The sequence below is a fragment of the Dendrobates tinctorius genome, unplaced genomic scaffold, assembly GCF_039654945.1.
Source record: "Dendrobates tinctorius isolate UK_male_01 unplaced genomic scaffold, ASM3965494v1 ptg000007l, whole genome shotgun sequence".
Lineage (NCBI taxonomy): Eukaryota > Metazoa > Chordata > Amphibia > Anura > Dendrobatidae > Dendrobates > Dendrobates tinctorius.
In genome coordinates this window covers 38385996-38412873 of record NW_027361675.1, presented here as the reverse complement: position 1 = coordinate 38412873, position 26878 = coordinate 38385996, and the positions used below count along the sequence as shown (strand labels likewise).

General features: G+C 40.8%; 1 protein-coding gene across 1 annotated transcript in view; it reads left to right on the top strand.

Moving 5' to 3' along the window:
* LOC141087742 (multidrug and toxin extrusion protein 1-like) overlaps positions 1-26878 on the top strand; it is a 127186-nt gene that overhangs the window by 97540 nt on the left and 2768 nt on the right. Inside the window, exons 7-15 of the mRNA XM_073573518.1 lie at positions 4367-4464; positions 4918-5015; positions 6558-6671; positions 6754-6821; positions 6901-7009; positions 10792-10867; positions 13429-13498; positions 14101-14233; positions 15820-15914. Coding sequence (XP_073429619.1) covers positions 4367-4464; positions 4918-5015; positions 6558-6671; positions 6754-6821; positions 6901-7009; positions 10792-10867; positions 13429-13498; positions 14101-14233; positions 15820-15914 — 861 coding nt within the window. The remainder of the gene's footprint in view (positions 1-4366; positions 4465-4917; positions 5016-6557; positions 6672-6753; positions 6822-6900; positions 7010-10791; positions 10868-13428; positions 13499-14100; positions 14234-15819; positions 15915-26878) is intronic.

Genomic DNA, 26878 nt, shown 5'->3' with positions numbered 1-26878 from the left:
TGTCCTTGGTGAGATTTGAACCCAGGACCCCAGCGCTGCAAGGCTGCAGTGCTAACCACTGATCCACCGTGCTGGCTATTGCAGCCGCCCCCCTTCACACAGTATAATGCATTCCTGCACACACATACACACACACACACACACACTATAATGCATCCCTACACACACACAGTATAATGCAGCCCTACACACACACACACACACACACACACACACACACAGTATAATGCATCACTGCAAAAACACAGAGTATAATGCTTGCATGAATACACACACACACACACTGTAATGAATATACACACTGCAGCCCCACAGTCCAGCAGTATTAAACACAGTATAACGCTGACACACACAATACCTACCTCTCCCCCTTCCCCCACTGCTTTGGCTTCTGCAATGCGTCTCATGAGCTTCACAGCGTGGCACCCGATGAATCATCATCATCATCAGTCATTGCGTGCCTGCTGTGTCAGAAGCAGAGGGGGAATGATGGGAGGAGTGTCATCTGACGCTCTCTCCTCCATCATTGCTACAATGCCGATAGGTTGAATGCACGATGGGGGGTGCAATCCCAGGCCCTGTCGACTCATGGGCCCCATAGCAGCCGTGTAGTATGCTGCTATTAGTGGTGTGCCACTAGTAGTGTGCCATTAGCGGCACACCACTGGCTGGGGGCCCCTGGGAGAGCAGGGGCTCTAGGCAGCTGCCTGACTTGCCTTCCCCTAATGCCGGTTTTGTACTTGGTATACCACAGTAACTGCTTAATTAAAGGAAATCTGTCAGTAGGATCCACCCCCCAAGCCATCTATATGGGCTGGTAGATCATAGGAAGCTGAATATACAGTGGGGAAAAAAAGTATTTAGTCAGTCAGCAATAGTGCAAGTTCCACCACTTAAAAAGATGAGGCGTCTGTAATTTACATCATAGGTAGACCTCAACTATGGGAGACAAACTGAGAAAAAAAAATCCAGAAAATCACATTGTCTGTTTTTTTTTCATTTTATTTGCATATTATGGTGGAAAATAAGTATTTGGTCAGAAACAAGCAATCAAGATTTCTGGCTCTCACAGACCTGTAACTTCTTCTTTAAGAGTCTCCTCTTTCCTCCACTCATTACCTGTAGTAATGGCACCTGTTTAAACTTGTTATCAGTATAAAAAGACACCTGTGCACACCCTCAAACAGTCTGACTCCAAACTCCACTATGGTGAAGACCAAAGAGCTGTCAAAGGACACCAGAAACAAAATTGTAGCCCTGCACCAGGCTGGGAAGACTGAATCTGCAATAGCCAACCAGCTTGGAGTGAAGAATTTAACTGTGGGAGCAATAATTAGAAAATGGAAGACATACAAGACCACTGATAATCTCCCTCGATCTGGTGCTCCACGCAAAATCCCACCCCGTGGGGTCAGAATGATCACAAGAACGGTGAGCAAAAATCCCAGAACCACGCGGGGGGACCTAGTGAATGAACTGCAGAGAGCTGGAACCAATGTAACAAGGCCTACCATAAGTAACACACTACGCCACCATGGACTCAGATCCTGCAGTGCCAGACGTGTCCCACTGCTTAAGCCTGTACATGTCCGGGCCCGTCTGAAGTTTGCTAGAGAGCATTTGGATGATCCAGAGGAGTTTTGGGAGAATGTCCTATGGTCTGATGAAACCAAACTGGAACTGTTTGGTAGAAACACAACTTGTCGTGTTTGGAGGAAAAAGAATACTGAGTTGCATCCATAAAACACCATACCTACTGTAAAGCATGGTGGTGGAAACATCATGCTTTGGGGCTGTTTCTCTGCAAAGGGGCCAGGACGACTGATCCGGGTACATGAAAGAATGAATGGGGCCATGTATCGTGAGATTTTGAGTGCAAACCTCCTTCCATCAGCAAGGGCATTGAAGATGAAACGTGGCTGGGTCTTTCCACATGACAATGATCCAAAGCACACCGCCAGGGCAACGAAGGAGTGGCTTCGTAAGAAGCATTTCAAGGTCCTGGAGTGGCCTAGCCAGTCTCCAGATCTCAACCCTATAGAAAACCTTTGGAGGGAGTTGAATGTCCGTGTTGCCAAGCGAAAAGCCAAAAACATCACTGCTCTAGAGGAGATCTGCATGGAGGAATGGGCCAACATACCAACAACAGTGTGTGGCAACCTTGTGAAGACTTACAGAAAACGTTTGACCTCTGTCATTGCCAACAAAGGATATATCACAAAGTATTGAGATGAAATTTTGTTTCTGACCAAATACTTATTTTCCACCATAATATGCAAATAAAATGAAAAAAAAAACAGACAATGTGATTTTCTGGATTTTTTTTTCTCAGTTTGTCTCCCATAGTTGAGGTCTACCTATGATGTAAATTACAGACGCCTCTCATCTTTTTAAGTGGTGGAACTTGCACTATTGCTGACTGACTAAATACTTTTTTTCCCCACTGTAATAGTTCTTGAGATCTATAATCTAATGTCTTATTCCAGAGAACTCCATGTTTTTTTATAAGTAAATGAGCTGTTCAGGACTATGGGCTGGGAACTGATTTACATGAGAATCTGCCCCCAGAGATTATTTTACATGGAGGGGGGGTTACCAGTGATGTGTTATGGCTGCTCTCTTGAGCTTACTGCGGAGCTGACACATCTGCAGGTTCCTCTCAGCTTCCATCTCACAGGCAGACAGGGCTGCAATATTGTTGCAATACAGCAGAGCTGTGATAAATGCAGTGGCTAAGGTGTTTGTTATGATACAAAGTTCAGTTCGACTTTTCTCTGTTAGTTACATATCACAATGGTAATGCCCCCTTTCATTTAAAATAAGCCCTGCAGACAGATTTTCATGCAGATCAGTGTCCTGCCTATAGCCCGAACAGCTCATTAACATATGAGAAAAACATAGTTTCATAGTTTTTGAGGTTCAAGTTAGACTAAAGTCCATCAAGTTCAACCTCTAACCCAACATGTTGATCCAGAGGACAACAAAAACTCCATTAGGCAGACACTAACGGCTCCATATTAGGGAGAAAAATTCTCCCTGAGGCAACATATGGCAATCAGAGTAGTTCCATGGATTAACGCCCCTTTACAGAATCTAGTGCCCATAGCCTGTAAAATAATATTTTTCAAGAAAGGCATCTAGGCCCTTCTTGAATTTTAGCAGTCAATCAACCAGCATGAAACATGGATTTTTCTGCAATAAAACATTGGATCACAGATATCAAGATAACACTTTATTCAGCTGCCTATAGACAGATTAGGAGGGTTGACCCTACTGACAGATTCCCTTTAAGGTTGTTTTCTAAGTGTTAAAAAAAAGTCTTAACATATGTAATAATACCACAATTGTAACAACTAGTAAAGTTATAAAGTTATAAAAGTTCTAATACTATAACAATATATAGTTATACAGTGATTATCAAAAAGTCATCACACCCTTGTTAAAATGTCAGGTTTTTGAAATGTAAAAAAAGATCATATGCAGAAGAATCATTTCAAAGCTTTTTCTACCTTTAATGTCATCCCATAATATGTACAATTCAATTAAAAAATAAACTACTTTTTAGGGTGGAAAAAGAAGTAAAATAATCTGGTTGCACAAATATGCACACCCTTAAACTAATACTTTGTTGAAGTACCCTTTGACAGCATTCAGTCTCTTTGGCTATCAGCATGGCACATCTAGAATTGACAATGTTTGCCCACTCTTTCTTGCAGTAGCGTTCTAAATTAGTCAAATTGTGAGGGCATCTCCTGTGTAAAAGACACTTCTCCTCAACACACAGATTTCCAGTTGGATTCATGTTTGACCTTTAGCCGGGTCATTTCAAAACTTTGATCTTCTTTTTGCTTGCATGGCTGAAACGTCCCAATTCTTCCTGTGTGGACAATGGTGTCAATCAAACTTTTTGGAAAGGAGATTACCCGATACCTTGGATTTTTGGATTGCGTGCAATTTTCACAGCCCGGAAGAGAGGCTGTACCAAGTTTGCACGGGTTATGGAGTGGTGGATGGGAATGGGATATATGTTTTACAAACGTAAAGCCACTTTTCCAGCTGTCATAAAGAAAATCACCCCAAAGCATAATGCTGCCTCTACCAATGCTTCACTATGGGAAAACTACCACTTATGCTATAAAAAAAGCCAATACACAGCTACGTACCTGGAAGGAAAAGCATCTCTAAATGAACTGACAAAATAAATAAAATCTGCCAAATTAGACTCAGAAGTGAAGCAGTTGGTAAACCCTCCAGGACTTAGTAAATTCAGCACTACATTATTAGTACTGATCAGACAGTCACTTACAATTTATGCTCATTTACGTATTTAGTTATATGCATTTTTACCTATTTGTTTGAATTTTAGGAAGTATTTTGGCCTCAAATCGTAGTGAACTGCCTGTCGTGCCTTCTTATTGCCCTCTTGAACTATTTGCTACTTTTCGTTTTCAAAATTGGAGTCAAGTAAGTTAAAGCAAGGACATTTTTTGGGTGAAGGACTAGTCTGCTCTCCTGACATGCCTGTTTAATAAGTACTTAAGACTTGTGAAGCGCACATGGAGACGCACGCCACTTGACAGATGCTCCTGATGCACCTCTTGTTGAACCAGGAGCGTCTGACCCCAGCACGCCTCCTCATCAAGACCAGTGTGAAAAATACCACTTTTATTGATCTGGTCCATAGTATAGGGCTGCAGAGAAGCAATAGACACAAAACAGTGATTCATTTTAAATCGAAAATATTTACCAAGCTCTTTTTTTTTCTTCTTATCCTTTTGTTGCAATAGTGTACATATCCTTGGAAAATTATAGAAGCAGGCCACTACTAATGAGGGGCCAAGACAACAGAAGCCCTTTTATGACCTATTCATTCAGCTATCATATAGGAATAATCAATTTCTCAACTTTCATCCTTAGAGGTGCAGCACTGGCGGTCACTATTTGTTCTATTTTTGAATGTTTACTTCTGTTCAGCTACATCCTAGTAAGAAAATTGTATCTTGCGACTTGGGCAGGTATGTTTTCTCATGTTATGTGTAAAATGTGTATTAGTGTAAAAAAAGTGGTTTTATATCTGATAAGATTGTAAAGAATGAGCATGTGTCAGTAAACCCACCATGAGAGAATGGAAAACGGTCTTAGGAGCGCAGGAAGGAGACTCAGACACAGAGATGGAGTTAAACCACAAAGAATTTTGACGGATCTTCGTTGTGGTTTAACCCCATCTCTTGTCTGAGTCTCCTTCCTGCGCTCCTAAGACCGTTTTCCATTTTCTCATTGCTCCTATCCTCCATCGGAGGTTTTCGGCTGGAGCTACGGTAGAGACCCGACACCCCGTCTACCCCTGGGCTGCTTCCTAAGCACTCCCCTATGACCGCTCATTACTGACTCTGATTTAAACCCACCAGTAATAAGACCACAGAAACTTCACTGTGGACTATTGTTTTGTTTTTGTTATATCTGTCCATAAACTTGTCTAAATCATTCTGGATGTCGGTCGATGTTTCACTTGACACATCAGTGCGTAGCAATCTTCCCAGGAGATCTAGGGATAGCTTTGTTGCATTAGATTATATTAAGCATGACTCCTCCATCTGAAAATCAACCTAAAGGTGTAGTGGAAACTATGGTTTATCTATCAGTTATTGGCCCAGGTGAACCATCTCAAATGGTATGGATGTCCCAGCTGCTCTATTTATTGCACAGAGCTCCCATATGGCTTCTGCAATGTTTTTTTCTGTAAGGTGCATAACTTGCTTAACTAATCTGGGTAACCGGTCAGGCACTTATAAAGCTTTTATAATAACAAGAAGCCAAAGATGCAGGAAGGTTAGTGGTCCCAATATGAGTATTTCCTACTTAGCTGCACAAGCACAACACATTACATGGGTTGTCCACTATTGTTATCTGATAAAGTCCCCCATGCAATTACGAAGGAAATATGTACTGGTAGTTACCTTCTGGAAAATTGCTGCTTCTGCGCCCGATATTGACGCTGTATTTAATCAGTGGTCACATGACATTGTAATGTCATGTGATGTCTGCAGCCAATTATTTGTTGTTAATTTGCTGCAGAATTTCAGGATTCCATCAGAGCAGATGTATGCTTTTAGGCAATAATGAAGGATTCAGCCAATCAGCGCCTGGCGATTAGCTGCAGTGGTCAAGTGAAATAACAATGTCACATGGCAGTCAAGAGACACAGCTTGACCTTAGAGGAACAGTGCCAGTGTGGAGGTATGTATGTGGTTTTTTTTTGTTGTTTGTTTTTTTTGCATTATACATGGTCACTTGTCCATTAATCAGATATCCACTAATAAAGGTGATAAACACTAGATCTTGTCTTTGGGGGCCATCACAACCGCTAGGACATGGAAGCAAAAACCCTGTTCAACAAGATGGCTGGAATGGAGAGAGGTTGTAAGGCGCGCTAGCAGAGCATAAATGTTGACACTTGCTAGAAATTATTTTGAATTTCAGAGATTGCAATGTGAGCCTTTTTTTTCTTTACATAGTATGTACATTTATGTTTTTGTAATTTTCCATTTTCTCTGTAGGATGGTCAGTTGAATGCCTGAACGACTGGGGACCTTTCTTAGCACTGGGAATGCCTGGAATAGGGATACAGTCACTTAAAGTTTGGACTTTCGAAATAGCAATGATACTATCAGGTTTATTACATTAAATCTTCCTTCCTCCTGGATCCCTGTTGTAATTCTAAAATTTATTTTTACCTTTTTGATATTTTTTTAGGTCTTATTAACCTAGTGGAACTTGGGGGACAATCCATTTTAGTTCAGTTGATAACAGTTTTGCTAAAGGTACAACAAATACTTTTGTATCCATGTGTATACTGCTTAATGCACTACTTTGTAATTCACTATGTCTTGTACTTTGCAGATTCCATTTGCACTTGAATTGGCTACCAGCATTAGGGTTGGCTTCCATTTAGGAGCTGGAGAGACTAATGAAGCCAAGAAATCTGCTACACTGAGCATCTTTATATCAGGTAGAAATAAAACACCAATATAAATATACCAGGAAGGAATGATCCTATGTATCCTAGTATATATGTCCCCCCATCCTGGGTTAATTCCTTTTAATTAATTATGTCCCCCATCCTGATACACATGGGCCCCCTAATCCCTATCCTGGTATGCATGGCTCCTCATCCCCATCCTGGTATGCATGGCTCCTCATCCCCATCCTGGTATGCATGGCTCCTCATCCCTATTCTGGTATGCATGGCCACCTCATCTACTTCCTGGCATGCATGGCCCCATCAGGAAACATTAAAAAAAATACACTTACCTTCCCGGCGCTCCCTCGCAGCATCCTGCTCCATTGCCAACAGCTGCTTTATGCTTGTAAGCAAGAGGAAGATGAGAGACACCAGACCCAACAATGCAGACGAGCTGAAGGCTGCTATCAAAGCAACCTGTGCATTTACTGAATATACATTTCAGTAGGCCAACATTTCGATTTTTTTTTTTTAAATCATTTTTCTAGCTGGTGTTATAAAGTATTATAATTTACTGAGATAATGACTTTTGGGTTTTCATTGGATGTAAGTCATAATCATCAACATTAACAGAAATAAACACTTGAAATATACTGCTCAAAAAAATAAAGGGAACACAAACAGCCTGTTGCAGATGTTATAGTATTCCCTTTATTTTTGAGCAGTATAGATCACTCTGTTTGTAATGACTCTATATAATATATGAGTTTCACTTTTTGTGTTGAAGAACTGAAATTAACTTTTTGATGATATTCTAATTTTGTGAGAAGCACCTGTAGTATAATGCATTCCCCATAGTCCTGTATACAGTATAATGCAGCCCCATAGTATGCCATATAGTATAATGTACCCCCTTTTGTCCTCCATATAGTATAATGCACTCCCCATACTCCTGCATATAGTATAATGCACTCCATAGTTCTCCTTACAGTATATTGCACTCCCCATAGGTCTCAATATAATAAAATGCACCACATAGTCCTCCATATGGTATAATGCACTCCCCATAAGTCTCCATATATCATAATGTACTTTAAATAGTCTTGCATATAGCATAATGCACTCCACATAGCTCTCCATATAGTATATTGCACTCCCCATAGTCCTCCATATAGTATAATGCATTCCCAAAAATTCCCCATATAGTATAATGCACTCCCCATAGTTCTCCATACAGTATAATGCATCACATAGTCCTCCATATAGTATAATGCACTCCCCATAAGTCTCAATATAGTATAATGCACTCCCCATAGTCCTGCATACAGTATTATGCAACCCATAGTCCTCAATGTTAGGAGTGGCGGAGGGCACTAAATAAAAAATATAAATGAAGTGCCTTCACCACTCGGGGTCCACTGTGCGGTAGATGGAGAAACCGCAGCTAAGTGACGCAGAGCAATCTGGCGGAAATGTGCACAGGGTTTAGTTAGCACCCAGGTGCACAAAGGGATCTCTGCTAAATGCACGGAGACAATAAAGCAAATATAACAGTGCTGAGCCTGTTCAGAGCACAGGAACTCAGCGGTGCACGAGCGGCATATGGTCACCGGAGTAGTTAAAAACGGCCCTTACTCCACCAGGACCTACCGTACTCTCGTGGAAAACTGCGCTGCAACTGCAGACGCAAATAATAGCTGCTACAGCAGCGCGGGGTGAGACTTGCCGCAAGGTAACACCGCAGTAACGCAAGCGCGATGTTAGACGCTAGCAGGTGCTATAGTGGAGCAATGGCGCGCTGGCGCTGACTACTGGCTATAACTCATTCCCTCACACAGCCGTAATATCAAAGGAAGGGGGTTTCAAATGAGTCATTCACCAGTCCATGCATCCATCCACATATACACAGCAGCAAGTATGACTATACTAGCGCATGGTGGAACAGCCATGCGCGCTTTTTATAGCAAACGGGACCTTCCGGAAATCTCCAGGTCTCCAAGAGGAGCCAATGGGATCCGACACAGGACCTGAACACCTGACTCCCCAACTCCAATGGGAGTTCGTCCCATGAGCATGCTCAGATGCAGGGGTAGAGGACTTAGCCTCTGAAGAGAGTTGCCGCAAGGCAATCTCCTCTGCAGTCTCCTCTACAGCAAGTGAAGAGCAGGAGGCTGCAGAATGTGAGGATCTAGATTTCAGCAAAGGAGAGGCAGAAATCTGACTCCTAACACTCATACAGTATAATTCATTCCATAGACCTCCATATAGCATAATGCACCCCATAATCATCTATACGGTATAATGAACTTCCCATAGTCATCCATACAGTATAATGCACCCCATAGTCCTCGACATAATATAAGGCACTCTATAGCCCTCCAAATGGTATTATACACTACCCATAGCCCTCCATACAGTTTAAAGCATCCCAAAGTCCTCTACATAGTATAATGCACCTCCCATAGTTCTCAATACATTATAATGCACACAATAGTCCTCCGTATAGTGTAATGCACTTCCCATAGTCCTCCATTCAGTATAATACACTCCCAATAGTCCTTCATACATTATAATGGCCACCACAATGCACTCACTGATTTTTTTTTAAAAATATAATAGTCACCTCTCCTCCTCATTCACCCGCTGCTCCGTTCTCTGCAGCAAGAGTTCTGAGGGACCACACATCTCAGGGTCAGGTGCCATATAGTTACATCATTGCGTCAGCTGCGCTGAGATGTCAGATACCGAGTGGGAATGATTTTCAACTGTATCAGTATCCAGGATGCTGATACAGTTGAACGTGCAATGACACATGGGAGCCCAGTGACTGCGCTTGTACCGGGACCCCATGGCTCACGGGCCCCATAGCAGCCACGTGGCCTGTTGCCATTGGCAGCAATCTCTGGCTATCATTGCATCCAAGACAAAAATAAACTCATCAAGGAAGAGGATAAATATCCATTTTAGCATGCATTGTTGTTTTGCTTTGCACCATGATAGCTTTCAGGGGAGTGGAGTGAGGTCACTGGATCAGCTGTAGCTGAAGGTCTGGCTCCTAGCTCAATGTTGTGCAAACACCTTCTGATGAGTTTTGTAGATACTGCTTGATACCTTAGGCTTTGTATGCGATGTCTAATTTTTCCATGAAATACAGAACCCATCACTATGAGCCATTCTTAGAATTTGACTAGACCATGTAGGCAACGCCATGAAGAGGCCTTCATTAGGGAATTTCGCATCAGTCCTACTCCAAGGATTTTGGTGTAGGATGGCAATATGTACAGTAGCTGGACATGTTTGGCCCCTTTAAAATAAAAAAGCTTATACTTACCTTTGGCAAATGAGTGGCCAACTGCATCGTTCACCTCCTATTGATTACTTATACGTTTGAAGGGGGAAACAGTGTAGCCGGCGGTGATTGGGTACAGGGCTCAAGTGTTGTAACAATCTTATGTGAACTGCAGGAGAGTGAGTGCCAACACCGCTGGAACATGGAAGGGGAGTATCAGCTTTTTTATGTTAACTGGGCCAAACATGGGTATTGAGAAGAGATTGTCCAAGTAGTGGACAACCCTTTTAAACAGTAAAATTAAAAATCCTTTTGTTTTTGAGAAATGAGTTTTTTTAGCAGCATGCAAATTGTAAAGTTGCTAGTTTTTTTTTACAAGTACTTTGCAATTTTACCCATTTAAGAAGTTAAAACAATTCCTTTGATATACAATTTACTGTAAAATATAGAAATCTGTATATAATGTATCACCATATAATATCAAGCTGGGTATGATGTTGTAATTATTTACAGTATATACAGTATGACGTGTCTCTTTCAGGTATTGTTGCAGTAATAAGTTCCATACTAATGATTGCTCTGAGGGGTCAGCTTGGAAAAATATTTACTAATGAAAAGTAAGTGACACTTTTTGTAATAATTTTATTCGCTTAGTTGAAGGCACATTGTGTCTTCAAAGTGAGGAGAACTTTATCAAACTAATATTATGAGGTAGGTTAAAAGAAAACACACCTTGTGAGTGCTCTCTACAAATGAATATGCAACCAGTTGCCAATATACAGTTGTGGCCAAAAGTATTTACACCCCTGCAATTCTGTCAGATAATACTCAGTTTCTTCCTGAAAATGATTGCAAACACAAATTCTTTGGTATTATTATCTTCATTTAATTTGTCTTAAATTAAAAAACACAAAAGAGAATGAAGCAAAAAGCAAAACATTGATCATTTCACACAAAACTCCAAAAATGGGCCAGACAAAAGTATTGGCACCCTCAGGCTAATACTTGGTTGCACAACCTTTAGCCAAAATAACTGCGACCAACCGCTTCCGGTAACCATCAATGAGTTTCTTACAATGCTCTGCTGGAATTTTAGACCATTCTTCTTTGCCAAACTGCTCCAGGTCCCTGATATTTGAAGGGTGCCTTCTCCAAACTGCCATTTTTAGATCTCTCCATAGGTGTTCTATGGGATTCAGGTCTGGACTCATTGCTGGCCACCTTAGAAGTCTCCAGTGCTTTCTCTCAAACCATTTTCTAGTGCTTTTTTGAAGTGTGTTTTGGGTCATTGTGCTGCTGGAAGACCCATGACCTCTGAGGGAGACCCAGCTTTCTCTCACTGGGCCCTACATTATGCTGCAAAATTTGTTGGTAGTCTTCAGACTTCATAATGCCATGCACACGGTCAAGCAGTCCAGTGCCAGAGGCAGCAAAGTAACCCCAAAACATCAGGGAACCTCCGCCATGTTTGACTGTAGGGACCGTGTTCTTTTCTTTGAATGCCTCTTTTTTCTCCTGTAAACTCTATGTTGATGCCTTTGCCCAAAAAGCTCTACTTTTGTCTCATCTGACCAGAGAACATTCTTCCAAAACGTTTTAGGCTTTTTCAGGTAAGTTTTGGAAAACTCCAGCCTAGCTTTTTTATGTCTCGGGGTAAGAAGTGGGGTCTTCCTGGGTCTCCTACCATACAGTCCCTTTTCATTCAGACGCCGACGGATAGTATGGGTTGACACTGCTGTACCCTCGGACTGCAGGGCAGCTTGAACTTGTTTGGATGTTAGTCGAGGTTCTTTATCCAACATCCGCACAATCTTGCATTGAAATCTCTTGTCAATATTTCTTTTCCGTCCACATCTATGGGGGTTAGCCACAGTGCCATGGGCTTTAAACTTCTTGATGACACTGCACACGGTAGACACAGGAACATTCTGGTCTTTGGAGATGGACTTGTAGCCTTGAGATTGCTCATGCTTCCTCACAATTTGGTTTCTCAAGTCCTCAGACACTTCTTTGGTCTTCTTTCTTTTCTCCATGCTCAATGTGGTACACACAAGGACACAGGACAGAGGTTGAGTCAACTTTAATCCATGTCAACTGGCTGCAAGTGGGATTTAGTTATTGCCAACACCTGTTAGGTGCCACAGGTAAGTTACAGGTGCTGTTAATTACACAAATTAGAGAAGCATCACATGATTTTTCGAACAGTGCCAATACTTTTGTCCACCCTCTTTTTTATGTTTGGTGTGGAATTATATCCAATTTGACTTTAGGACAATTCTTTTTGTGTTTTTTCATTTAAGACAAATTGAATGAAGATAATAATACCAAAGAATTTGTGTTTGCAATCATTTTCAGGAAGAAACTGAGTATTATCTGACAGAATTGCAGGGGTGTCAATACTTTTGGCCACAACTGTATGTGTCACTGGTCATTAAAGGGGTATTCAGCTCTGTATTAGGTTAGCAGAACTGGTCAAGTCACTTTTAGGCCAGGTTTATATGTCAGTATTCCACATCGGTATTTGGGTGATAAATACAGAAGTGGTGACATGTTTCTATTATTCTTTCCTTCTGATTGTTCCACTCCTGATTTTGGCTTACAAATAATATCACAAAATACTAACGATATACTGAATGTGTGAACATACCCTTATAGATACAATAGGACAGGTGCCCGATACTTGCTTACAGCGCATCAGTCCAGCCAGGTATCGGTATCTATGATGTCAAAAGCACCACTCCCCTCCTGATATAGAAGTAAGTGAAGACAGACTAAAGACTGTCCAAACTGTCTTGTAATTCCAAAAAGTTGATTTCACATTTAAAGAATAATTCTGAGTCTTCTTATTTCTGTATCAGGAGGTGATACCTGCTGGGATGCTTTCGCCATTGGTTGATATTGTTCACCTGTCCTACTGTCCTAAGGAATAGGACACATGCATGGTACCTGCCCATTGTGCAGGTATCTGTAGGCATGATGTCGCTTCATATGCTCTTCCTGTCACTAATGTACTAAGCTAGCAGATATCCGCGAACCAAGCTTCAGGTGTTGAAAACCACATGTGTCTTGTGACTCATAACTTCGGGACCCCTGCTTTAAGGAAGCTGGACTGGCAAGTGAGATGTAACAATTCAATCATGATAACAATTGTACTGATCATTTTACTGATTTGTTATAGGGATATCTTGACTTGTGTGTACCGGACCATGCCGATGTGTGCTTTATTTTACTTTTTTAATCCGTCAGTCGTAAGTATGCAAATATTTGTTATCTGATTCGTTATCAAATTATTGTTTTAGAATGACTACAAATATTACCTGTGTACTTGCATAACCTTGATGCGTCAAAGGGGTTGTCTGGGCATATAATATTTATGACTTATCCTTCAGATAGGTCGTCAATATGAGAATATGAGCTGATGTGCAGTACCAGGGTATGGTAGCTACGCATTGTATGGAGGGAGCTCTGCTGTTCAGCTCCATTCAGTGTTTGTCAGACAGAGCTAATACCAGCTGTTCACTGGGGGTGTCCAGCGATCTGATATTGATGAACAATTTTGAGGCTAGTTTATCAATATTATATGCCAAGACAATCCCTTTTAGAAAAATATAGTGTGGTCAGCTGGTACAAAATTGTGGTGGTTTGTGGGTACAGAATTGTAACGTCCTGCTGTTTTGATAACCCTGGGTGTGATTCCCATATATGTACCCAAGTCAAATAATTACTTTTACACTAAATAGACTTTTTTGGCACAAGTTTATCTATTTGTTATTTATTCCTGGATCCTGTGTGTTATAATTGTGAATATTGCCATAATGATATAATCTTATGTGTCTGCTATTTTTAACAGAATGGGTTTTTGGGGGTTCTCAAAGGCATTGGGAAGCCAGGAATTGGAGCATTAGCATTTTTCTTTGGCAATTGTCTAGTAGCATTTCCTATTGGAGTACCACTAATGTTTCCAGCAAAATTCGGGATAAAAGGTAAACCCCAAATAAAAGAAAAAACATGATCTAATTATTCTAGAAACATGTGATCTTAGCCATTATTAGGGTATGGTCAAAGTTTTCTCACTTGGGTTACAGAGCATATTCTGCACTGTACTATTTCGTATTGTCTTCAGTTGGCATTCAAATGGCAGTGGTTTGGAAAACCACTAGCGGTCTCTAATTGAAGATGTTTCCCTGCGGAAACTTTGGCAAGTAGCCACAAACTGATGACTGAGATTAACCTATGTCAGTTCAAACTACTATTGAGTGTGACTAACCTGAAGGTGCTGTCAATCCACAGCACAAATCTAAAGGTTAGTTTCAGATTTCTCATCAAAGAATAGAGAATATTTCCATAAAAAATTGCCTCACATGTGCTTAGTTATAATTCACTGACTGCAGATACATCATGTAAGAGCATATAGTGTCTACTTGGTTCCAAGTAATAAAAGAAAAATAAAAAGAGCCATTGCTCGTCAAGTTATTTGACCATTGGATGTAGCACAGATCTACACGGTTAGGTTCACAAGCCATAGCAGTGTTGTATAATTTTCGGTAACTGTTCTACTAATCTAAACTACACTTCAATAACTACATGTGAACCCCAATTCAGACAAATACAATTGGTTTTCAGTCTTAAATTTCTGCAACAAATCTGCTGTGTGTAAATATAACCTTAGAGAGAACATGTCATGGGATTCATGCTGCCCAAACCACAGGCAGCATGTATGTATTGGACATTGGCTGCGTTATTGCAGTCATGTATGATTACTCTGAAACACTTTGAAAAGGAGAATGGTGACTATGTGTCTTGGCTTACTAGTCAAATGCGCTTTTCTACTTGCTGTGATCCCTTTGACTGGCAGGTCTCTTTCAATGCACATAGGCATAGACCTGCCATTCAAGAGGATCATGACTGGGAGAAGATGCCGGGAATCCTATCCATCTAGTGTTTCAAAGTAAAACATACACAGCTGCAATAACGCAGCCAATGCCAACACATGCTGCCCTTCGTTCAGGCTACATGAATTAGATAACTGGTTCTCTTTTTGCAGCCAGATCATGGGATAATCCATAATATGATCTACATAATATACTCAAATATACGTACCCAAACGGAAAGTGGAAGAATAGGAGCCATCCACAAAGTACACTATTGAATATGGCGTGACTTTTATTATTATTACACTATGCAAGAAATTATAATACAATCACAGATAAGACATTCTAAAAATACCTAAAATGTCATTCATGCATACATACATCAATAGGAACTACTAAAATATGATTTGATGAATTCCTGTCCAAATAGAAATAGTCAAATGCAAAGCAAGTCGCAAAAGCTAATGAAAAACTCAAAGTAAAGAGTAAAAACATAAAATCCCTATCATATTTCTTTGATTTACAATTATATCTACCAGTCAAACATATGTTTATGGAAAATAAGGCAATTAATTACTGTGTGTGCTATTTAAAAGTGTTAGACCTGTTAAGTTCTCCATTCACCCATTCAATTACCGTAATACCTTTGTGCTGGAGCATGCAATGAACACAAATATCTATTTTTTTTATATTGTCAGGTTTTTGGAATGGAATGACAATCGGATTTGTGTGCATAAATATTTACTTTTTTATTTATTTCTGGAGAATAGACTGGAATCTTATGACAGAGAAGGTAACGTTTTTCCTGAGTAATGTTTATGCATGTACAGTTGAGGGTGGATAGTGACGGCAATATGAAGGTAGGAATGTGTGATTAACTGAAGTTCCCTCTAAGCTTTTTAATGATACCTTGAGGGATGCAACTAGGTGTGGATTAAGGGTACTCGGAGCCCTGCGCAGTTCACAATGTGAGGTTCACGGTCACCTAATGAGAAGATCACATATCACGTGACATGCCCATGACGGGTCATGTAATGAAGACAGTTTCTCAATCATGTGTTTGAGAGACAATAAAAAGTAGATAATTATGCATTTCCCTGCCTAAAGTAGTTTAATTCTCAAAATTAATAAAAACAACACAAAGGAGCATCAGGTAATATACAGTATATAGTAAGGGAGGACACTATGTAATAATGGATGGCTGTACACATATTAATGGAGGACACTGTATGTAATAAGGGATTGCACTTTACAGAATAAGAAAGGACACTATGTAAAATGGATGACACTGTATCTAAAAAAGGAAGACTATAAGAGACGATGGTGCTATACATTACAGTTCAGAACACTATGTGATAAGGGACGGTGCTATACATAAGAGAGCACACTATATAACAATAAACAGTTTTTATGCACTTAGCAGTTTACTGAAGTTTCCAATTGAATCGCTCTTTGAGTATATTTGTACTACATTTACATTTTATACTATTAGATAAGGAATTTGATATTTATTAATTCACTTGGATACTGGAGTAAAATTCCCCATATAAACACAGGTTTATATACTGCTGCTTATTAATGTTTGTACATGATATAGCCTTGTGATGCTTTCTTTTATATCACCTCATAAAATCCTTTGTGCCTATGTATTGTATTGTATTTTGTTTCAATAAAATATATATATTTTTTAAAACAAGCTCTCCAGTTTTTGATAGGATGTTTCATTACCCACTGAGTCTACACCCCTTTAGGATCTATAAATGAATTACAGATGAGAAATAAAAAAAATAAAACAAACACTTTCCGTCAACTGAATAGGCCTCTTCTGGCTAGGATCGTGCTATCCAACTGAATGATACAGGTGACGCTCTGACATCATCATGCTGGCTGCGTCATACAGAGAATACTAGCTTATTGCTGCACCACTAGTATTTTTAAGTATATCCACATCCTTAACCTCATAGCCATTTTCCGTTTCGTTTTTTGCTCCTCTTCTTCCCAGAGCCATGCCTTTTTTATTTTTCAGCCAATATGGCCGTGTGAGGGCTTGTTTTTTTGCGGGACAAGTTGCACTTTTGAACAACACCATCGGTTTTCATAAAATCATGTAATGGTAGAGTTGAAAGGGACCTCCTGGGTCATCTGGTCCAACTCCCTGCTCAAAGCAGGATTCACTAAATCATCCCAGACAGATGCCTGTCCAGCCTCTGTTTGAAGACTTCTATTGAAGGAGAACTCACCACCTCTGGTGACAGCCTTTTCCACTCATTGATCACCCTCACTGTCAAAAAGTTTTTTCTAATATCTAAGGCTGGTTTCACACTTGCATTTTTTTGCGCTGTTTTTTCGCGTTTTTTTTTCCCTATTCTTAACATGGGTGCGCATACACATGCATTTGTACGCGTTTGTATGCGCATGCGTTTTTTTGTAGTGTGCACTCGGGCGCACAAAATGCACTCTGTTGCATTTTTTTGTGCGTCCGACTTGCCCAAAAAAAACGCATGCGCACGCAATACGGTTTTTTTCACCCAACCACCCATTATAGTCTATGGGTGCGCTGACGTGCGCATGGTAATGCGCACGTCAGCGCAAAAAAAAATGCATTTTTTTTAAAAAACGCGCACAAACCCGCACAAAAACGCATGATACATTTTTAATGTGAGTTTGCATTGTGCACGGTGAGCAGCGCAAAAAAACGCAAGTGTGAAAGTAGCCTAATCTGTGTCTTCTCCCATTCAGTTTCATCCCATTGCTTCTAGTCTTTCCTTGCGCAAATGAGAATAAAGATGATCCTTCTACAATGTGACAGCCCTTGAGATATTTGTAGACAGCTAGTAAGTCTTCTCTCAGTCTTCTTTTTTGCACGCTAAACATTCCCAAATCCTGTAACCGTTCCTCATAAGACATGGTTTGCAGACCGGTCACCATTCTGGTTGCTCTTCTCTGAACTTTCTCCAGTTTGTTGATGTCGTTTTTAAAATGTGGTGCCCAAAACTGGACAAAATATTTCAGATGAGGTCTGACCAAAGAAGAGTAGAGGGGGATAATGACTTCACGTGATCTAGACTGTATGCTTCTGTTAATACATCCCATATTTGCCTTTTTTGCTGCTGCATCACACTGTTGACTCATGTTTAGTTTATGATCTATTAGTATACCCAAGTCTTTTTCACATGTGCTGTTGCCTAGAACTATTCCTCCCATTCTGTATATGCATATTTCATTTTTATTGCCCAGATGTTGTACTTTGCATTTTTCCCTGATAAAAACCATTCTGTTAGTTGCTGTCCACTGCTCCAGTTTATTTATATCTTTTTGAATCCTCTCTGTCTCTACTCTAGTATTAGCTATCCCTCCTAACTTTTGTGTCATCATTAAAATTAATCAGTGTACCCTCAATTCCTTCATCTAAATCATTGATAAAGATGCTGAACAATACAGGGCCCAGAACAGAGCCCTGTGGTACCCCACTTGAGACATTCTTCCAACTGGATGTGCAGCCATTTCCAACCACTCTTTGGGTCCGATCACTAAGCCAGTTATGAATCCACCTAATAGTTGCCTTGTCCATTCCATACATTTTTTCAATAAGGATGGTGTGAGATACTTTATCAAATGCTTTGCTGAAGTCAAGATATACTATATCTACAGCATTTCCCTAATCCACCCAGTCAGTTATTCTGTCAGAAGGAAATTACGTTAGTCTGACATGACTTATTACTTACAAACCCATGCTGACTTTGGTTAATCACTTCATTCTTATCCAGGTGCTTACATACATGTTGTTTAATAATTTGTTCAAAGATCTTTCCTGGTATAGAAGTCAGACTCAAGAGCTTGACTTTGGGGTACGGGGCATGAACCGGATATTCGGGGGGTCGACGGGAGGTCCCCGAAGGTCCGCCGGAAGCGGCGGGCATGAATAATTTGTTCAAAGATCTTTCCTGGTATAGAAGTCGGACTCGCCGGCCTATAGTTCCCTGGGTCCACCTTCTTCCCCTTTTTGAAGATAGGAAGAACATTTGCTCTTCTGGGACTTCTGCTCTCCAAGAATTTTCAAAGATTATGGAGGGTGGTTCAAAAAGTCTTCCATGGAGACTATTGAAGCATGCAAAAAGTAAAAAAAAAAGTTCAAATCACCCACTTGTGCCCTATTCAAAATAAAACAATAAAAAAATAAAAAATATACACATCGTTGGTATTACCATGTTCAAAATCACACGATCTATCAATATAAAAAAGGAATTAACTTGATCGCTAAACAGCATAGCGAGAAAAGAAAAACACCAGAATTACGAGTGATCAGAACATTGTATCTACACCAAAATGCTATCATTAAAAACGCCAGCTCGGCACGCAAAAAATAAGCCCTCGCACAGTCCCATATCACGAAAAATGGAGACGCTACAATTCTCTGAAAATGGTGCCATTTTTTTTTTTTTAACAAATTTTGGATGATTTGAACGTTATTCTGACTCATTTGCAACAACCACTTAGGGAAATTAGAGAAAAATAGTATTTGCATAATAATTTGGAATGCAGAGTACGGTATATATTAAGCCCCTCCCAATATGGCTAATTTCTGTTTATATATTTTTATTTTTGCCTTCCATTCTTCCAAGACTCATTGCATTTTTATTTGTCTATCCACATATACGTATGACAATTTTTTTTTTTTGAGGGGCGAGTTGTACTTTTGATTGACAGCACTAATTTTACCACTTAGTGTACTGAAAAATCTAAGTTTGGTGAAATTGCAAAAAAAAACCCCACAATTCTGACTTTGTTTTTTGGCAATTGTTTTTACGAAATACATTGTGTGGTAAGCATCACCTGGCAAGATGATTCTCCTCATTGGTACCAATACAACGATACCAAACTTGTCCAGTTTTTTTATTTTAGTGATGCAAAAAAAAAATTAGGACATTAAAAAAAAATTTGACTTTGTTGCCATTTTCTGAGGCCTGTAACATCTTCATTTTTTGGAAGATGGAGCTGTGTGGTCTTATTTTTTTGCAGAGTGATACAATGTTTTATTGATGCCATTTTTGGCTAGATAGATTTTGATAGCTTTTTACTGCATTTTTTGTGGTGTTGCAGCTACAAAAAAAATGCAATTTTATTGTTTTTTGACCCCTTAGTGACAAAGCCAAATTTAAAAACTCTGACCAGTGTCACTTCATGTGGTATTAACTCTGGAACGTTTCAACAAATTCCAGTGAATATGAGAATGTTTTTTTGTGACAAATTATACTTTTTGATGATGGTAAGTTTAGGTTGATATATTTTGTGTTTATATATAAAAAAAAATATAAGAAATTTGACAAAAATGTTAAAAAATTTGTACTTTACAAACTTTGAACGATTATCCACTTAATTCAGATAGTCATATCATAGCAAAACATTAATAAATAATATTTCCCACATGTTGGCTTTACATCAGCACCATTTGTAAAATTTTATGTTATTTTGTTAGCATTTTAGTAGGTTTAAAAATGAAGCAGCAATTTTTCATTTTTTTTCATGGAAAATTACAAAATTTTATTTTTTTAGGCACCTATACAGGTTTGAAGTGACTTTGGGGGTCCAATATATTGGAAACCCCCCAAAAGTGACACCATTTTAAAAACAGCACCCCCTGACATACTGAAAACTGCAGTCAGGTAGTTTATTAACCCTTCAGGTGATTCTCAGGAATTAATACAAAGTGGCATGATAGGAATGAAAAAGTTGATTTTCACCACCTAAATGTTACTAATGTCTGAACAGGTCAGTGTATCCGGCAGACTCTAAGGCCGCTATTTGCTCGTGAATTACGATGGCAAACATCAGGACCACACAATCATGATCTCAGGTTGCCGATGGGGATAAAGAGGGAGCAGTCACACTCTGTTGTATATGATGTAGTCACTATTGACAGCAGCATCTAAGGGGTGAAACAGATATGGACGATGCCAACACTGATCGTGGCTGATGCAGCAAGTTGTCAGCTCTAGTGTACAGCCGACAGCTGTTGGACTGTCATCTGTATGGGGATGCTAGTCTCTTATATCGCAGGTCATTGACAGTAGGGATGAGCGAGCATATTCGTGGGTATTCGTTACTCGGCGAGTAATGCGGTACTCGGGAAAATAGTGAGTATTTCACTACTCGCCTCGCAATTCGGTTCTCCCGCCCAGCAGTTGCCAATCACAGTAATGCCGCACCCTTCTTGGTTGTGGGCGACATTACTGTGATTGGCTGGCCGCCCAGCGTCCTATGAGTCATCATAGCCTGGCACTAAGCCCTGCCGCCGCCATTTTCTGCACATTGCATGCAGAACACAGCTAGTGTAGGGAGAATGTGAGCAGCTGCTAGGTAGAGTTGTGAAATCCTCTGTGAAACCCAAAAGCTCTTTTCAGAGCTGAAAGTATAAGGTCAGGGTGGGACTGAGTAGTGACCGTTTTCCCAGCTTTTTTTAGGTCACATTTACCCCTGCAGGGCAGGTTTTTTGTGCCGTTGCGGTGCTGTGTTCACAGCGAATAGGACGCACGCACGGTACTGCACAACTGACACGCAGCCAGCACCGCTGTCTTGTGTGGTGTCTGGGCTGCGTATTCTTGACTTACACCTCAGGCAGGGGCGTACATAGAAATCATGGGACCCCATAGCAAAAGTCTGAAAGGGCCCCCCCCCCAAAAAAAAAACCCAAAAAACAGAAAAGAAAAAATCAATGTAACTTGGGATGATCCCTGAGCGGTGTGACTGCCTGCAACCATCCTGAAATACATAGGGTCACTTTTTGTAGAGAGCTGGATTTACACTGCAGGATTCCTAGAACTGCTTATTGCCCAATAATCAGTGTGTAAACAGACAGCCGATCTCCCAAACAATGAACAAAACAATTATTGACTAAAATGATTTTCAATCTGGCTTAAAAATAATCCCACTCAGTAACACATCCTTCTTTGTAACCAGTATGTGCTGCTGAGAACAATAATAACACAGGTCAACAAAAAAAAATTTTTTTTCTGGTGTCCAAAATATTTTAATGAATTTGGGGTGCTGATTCTGAATATGCTATCAGTTTTGCCAGATTGGCTCAAGTTTTTGAGATTTTTGGTATCTTATTTATAGCACTTGTTGGTAAATGCGACGCATCATCTCATTAATTTCTTTGGATTAGTACTTGAACTGAGCAGTTCTCAATATAGTTTTGTGTTAATTAGTGTTCTAAAAGTTTGTTCATAGCTTGATTTTTGCACTAACTTTATGTTGTTGTCTGTTTTCCAGTGAAAAGCATGAACTCATCAAGAAGAAGTTGTCTTAACGATCCAGACTCATTCTGTTACATTTGTGGTGAATATACACTGCCAAAACATAGAAGAAACATAACAGACTTCGTTAAAAAAGTGTATTTTGCCTATTTTGGGGTTATGCTTGGGGACCAAGACAAGTTTTGGGCACCACACATAGTGTGCAAAGCATGTATCGAATTATTACGAAAATGGAGCAAAGGACAAAGAACAAGCTTCAAATTTGGTGTTCCAATGGTGTGGAGAGAGCAAAAAAATCATCATGATGACTGTTATTTCTGTGCAGTGCAAGTACAAGGATTCAATAAGCATAAGAAACGAAAATGGGAGTATCCTAACATGGAATCTGCAAGAAGGCCTGTCCCTCATTGTGAAGATGTGCCTGTACCTGTGTTTACCATGTTACCTGACCTTCCCCCACCTGATGATGATGAAATGCAGGGTATGGAGCTAAGCATTAGTTCTGGAAGTGAACTAGAATATGAAGGAAGTTTCAGAACACCTACGCAATTTACCCAAGGAGAGCTCAACGATCTAATAAGAGACCTCAACCTCTCAAAAAGTGCATCCGAACTTTTAGCTTCAAGGCTAAGTGAAAAAAATTGTCTGACGCCTGGAACTAAAATTACATCTTACAGGACCAGAGAAGAAGCACTTCTTCCATTTTTCTGTGAAGATGACCTACTTGTATATTGTAAGGATATTCCTGGCCTGATGCTGCAAATGGGTTTACAAGTATATCGTCCTGTAGACTGGAGGCTTTTCATAGATAGTTCTAAAAGGAGTTTGAAATGTGTTTTGTTGAACAATGGCAATCAGTGTGCATCTCTTCCAGTAGCTCACTCAACTAAACTTGCAGAACAATACCAAAATGTCAAAATGGTCTTGGAGAAACTGTGCTACCATGAACATTCGTGGCTGATATGTGTTGATTTAAAAATGGTCAACTTTTTACTTGGACAGCAAAGTGGATACACAAAGTATCCTTGCTTCATCTGCATGTGGGATAGTAGAGCAAAACATCAGCACTGGGAGAAACTGAATTGGCCTCCAAGGGACACCTTGACAGTAGGAGCATCAAACATAGTGAACGAACCTTTGGTGGACAGGGAAAAAATCATTCTACCACCACTTCACATAAAGTTAGGATTAATGAAGCAGTTCGTCAAGGCATTAGACAAAGATGGTAATTGCTTCATGTACATCTGCAGATCTTTCCCTGGTCTTAGTAGCGAAAAACTGAAGGCAGGAATCTTTGATGGTCCTCAAATTCGGAAACTCATTAAAGATTCAAATTTTCCTAAGGAAATGAATGACATTGAAGCTGCTGCATGGTGTAGTTTTGTGTTGGTAGTGAAGAACTTCTTGGGAAATCAAAAGGCAGACAATTATGAAGAACTGGTACAAAACATGCTATTGAGATTTAGAAATCTGGGTGTACACATGAGCATTAAATTGCATTATCTTCACAGTCACTTGGACAGATTTCCAGAAAACCTTGGAGATTTTAGCGAAGAACAAGGGGAGAGATTTCATCAGGATATTATGGTGATGGAGGAAAGGTACCAAGGCAGATGGGACAGACATATGATGGCTGATTACTGCTGGAATCTACAGCGTGACTGCCCCAATAGCTCACATAGAAGAAAATCATATAAAAAGCGCTTTTCCAGCGATTAAATGTCTCCTATCTTTCATGTCTTGTTCATTTTTGAAGATTACTTTCTAAAACTAGTTAAAATAAACTAAAATCAACATTTACTTTGTTAAATTTATTGTATTCATGACAATATCAATAAAATTAATGCGCGTGTAGCAAATTACGTCTTTTTTTTTACACATTTTACGAAAAATCTCAAAAACTTGAGCCAATCTGGCAAAACTGATGACATATTCAGAATCAGCACCCCAAAGTTACCCTAAATTCAATGAAATATCTTTGGCACCAAAAATGCTGTTGACCAGTTATGCACACAAAACAATCTATAGTGATCATCCTGTGAGCATAAGAAATGCCAAAATGGGCTATCAGCTATTGGCCAACAAGTAGCTGATTGATTGTCAATATATATAACACAGACATTTAGCAAGGCAGAATAAATCATTGGTGGCTCAGTGGTGTGTGTGTGTGTGTGTGTGTGTATATATATATACACACACACACACCTGCAGTGCATGCAGGGCCCCCTCCACAGTGCGTGCAGCCAGGGCCCCCTCCCTAAGGTGCAAAGTGCAGCCAGAGCCATTCTAAATGTAAAGTGCCAGACTGCCAGCACAGTGAGGGGACACATTTAACAAAAAAAATCCACCCCCAGCCGGGTTCACCGTCTTGTGTGTGTGTCCCGACCCTCTACCTGAGTGAGAGAGGCTCGTGAATGTTTTCTGTTTTCTGCTTCCTGCAATGCACGTGTGCTGCTCTCTGGCTGCCAGGAGGCGTGGCGTTCTTATGCAAATCAAGCCAGAGACTTCAGCCAACTGCTGACCAGGAAACAAGGAAAGGGGAGCTTCAAGGGGCCAGGGGGTATACAGCGGCCGGCGCTTACATTTAATTAAAGGAGATAGTACTGTGTTAGCACAGCTGCCAAACCGCAGTGGCCTTCGCGGGCCCCCTCACCCATCCGGGCCCCATAGCAGCTGCGTGGTCTGCTACTATTGACGGTACGCTGCTGACCTCAGGGCAATTTTTTAGTGGCAGCACCGCTGTCTTGTGTGGTTCCTGGGGTGTGTAATCTCACCTTAAACCTCAGGGCAATTTATTTCTGCTGCTGTGGTGCTGTATGTAAAACACAAAGCAGTACTAGGCTGTAGGGCTACCTTCCACAAAGCACTAACTGCTCCTTGTTCCCCAATATCTGCATCTGAACATCTGCAACTATGGCAGAAAAATCCAAAATTCCTAAAAAGGCTGTTGTGAAGGGACAGGGATGTGGATGTAGGGTCTTTGTTGCCCAACAAGGCAAGGAGTCTGGGAGATCGAAGAAGGTAGATGCATCTAGGTTCCTGGTGAAATTTCCCCGTCTGGAACATAAACGGGCCTGGAAGCCAGAAGAACAAGAGCATGCAGTTATATGTATGTATAATAGGTTCCATGTGAGGTGCATGTCCCTAATGCATCAGTTCACAGGCTGCGCCCCTGGGCAGAGGGTACACGATATTCTCCTTTTGTCCGCCCTCCCCCCACCTTTGTAATTCCCACAGTAAACATCGGCAGGCTCCGGCCACCTGCGGCTTTTGTAATGTTTGTCTGGCCTGCCGCTTTTCTATTGGCCAGCCCTCTGTATCTGTGTGATATATTCTGTGTCCTGTGAGTAAAGTGTTGTCAGACTGGAAATACATGGAGAAGCAGTGATCTCTTATATGCGCCCATGTAACCACGGAATTCCAGCCAGCGTCATTCATTCAGACTACAGCCAACGCAGAGTGGACCTCCGAAAACACGGGTTGGTACTGAAAGAGGTACCCCTGCTTGGTAGACGCCGTTACACTGGTGGCAGTGGCGGGATATGATACCCCTTCTGCAGGAGGAAAGGAATGAATGGAAAACAACTACCAGAAGTTAAAGAGGACTACATTAAAAGATCTGGTGGAAGCCCGAGGGTTGATCACCAGCAACAAAACAACGGCGGATTTGATAGCAGCCATCATGGAACACGACAGTGCAGCACCCCCCAATGTGAACGTGGAGGAGACCGAATTCCAGAGGGAGGTAAAGAACAGATTGGCATTCTATGGCCCAAACCCTGCGGTAGAGATCATACGAGAGGTGATGGCTGATGTGCGTACTGATCTGAAGGAAAAGATGGCCGAGCGGACCAGGATAGAACTAGCCAAGATGGAGATGGCAGAGCTGGCCAAGATGGAGATGGCAGAGCGGAGAGAGGAGAGTCAGCGAGCAGGGGGAGCTCTGGCCTTCGACCAGGTACCTTCAACAGTAAGCCACAAAAAGATCCAGTATAATGCCTTCCGACAGTTGGGGGAGGCAGAGGAAGACATTGATGGCTTTCTGCAGGACTTTGAGCAGCAGTGTGCCCTTCATCAAGTGAAGCCGGAGGAACGGGTTCAGATTCTGGCCAGCAAGCTGACAGGCCGGGCAGCGGACGCCTATCGCACGGTACCTGATGAGGACAATGCTGCAAAAATACAGTGTCTAAAAATCTCCATAAACTCATCGTGGGCACACAGCTGGTGGCACGTCATGACTGTGTGTCACAGCCATTATCTGCCGGGTATGTGGGTGAGCTCACCATTAAACTTGCTCCATGCACCCACTCCTGACTTGCATTATACATGTACAATGGATGTCGGTAAGCCATGAAAGACATTTGCTTTTTCACAATTGGTGCTATATGGAAATTAGATGTGCCCCAGAAAAAAATCAGAGTGATCAAGTTTTTTGAAGATCATTTTTAGTGCGTACACAGTAGATTGGGGAAATTGAGCAATTAGAATGCTTTTGGTTGAG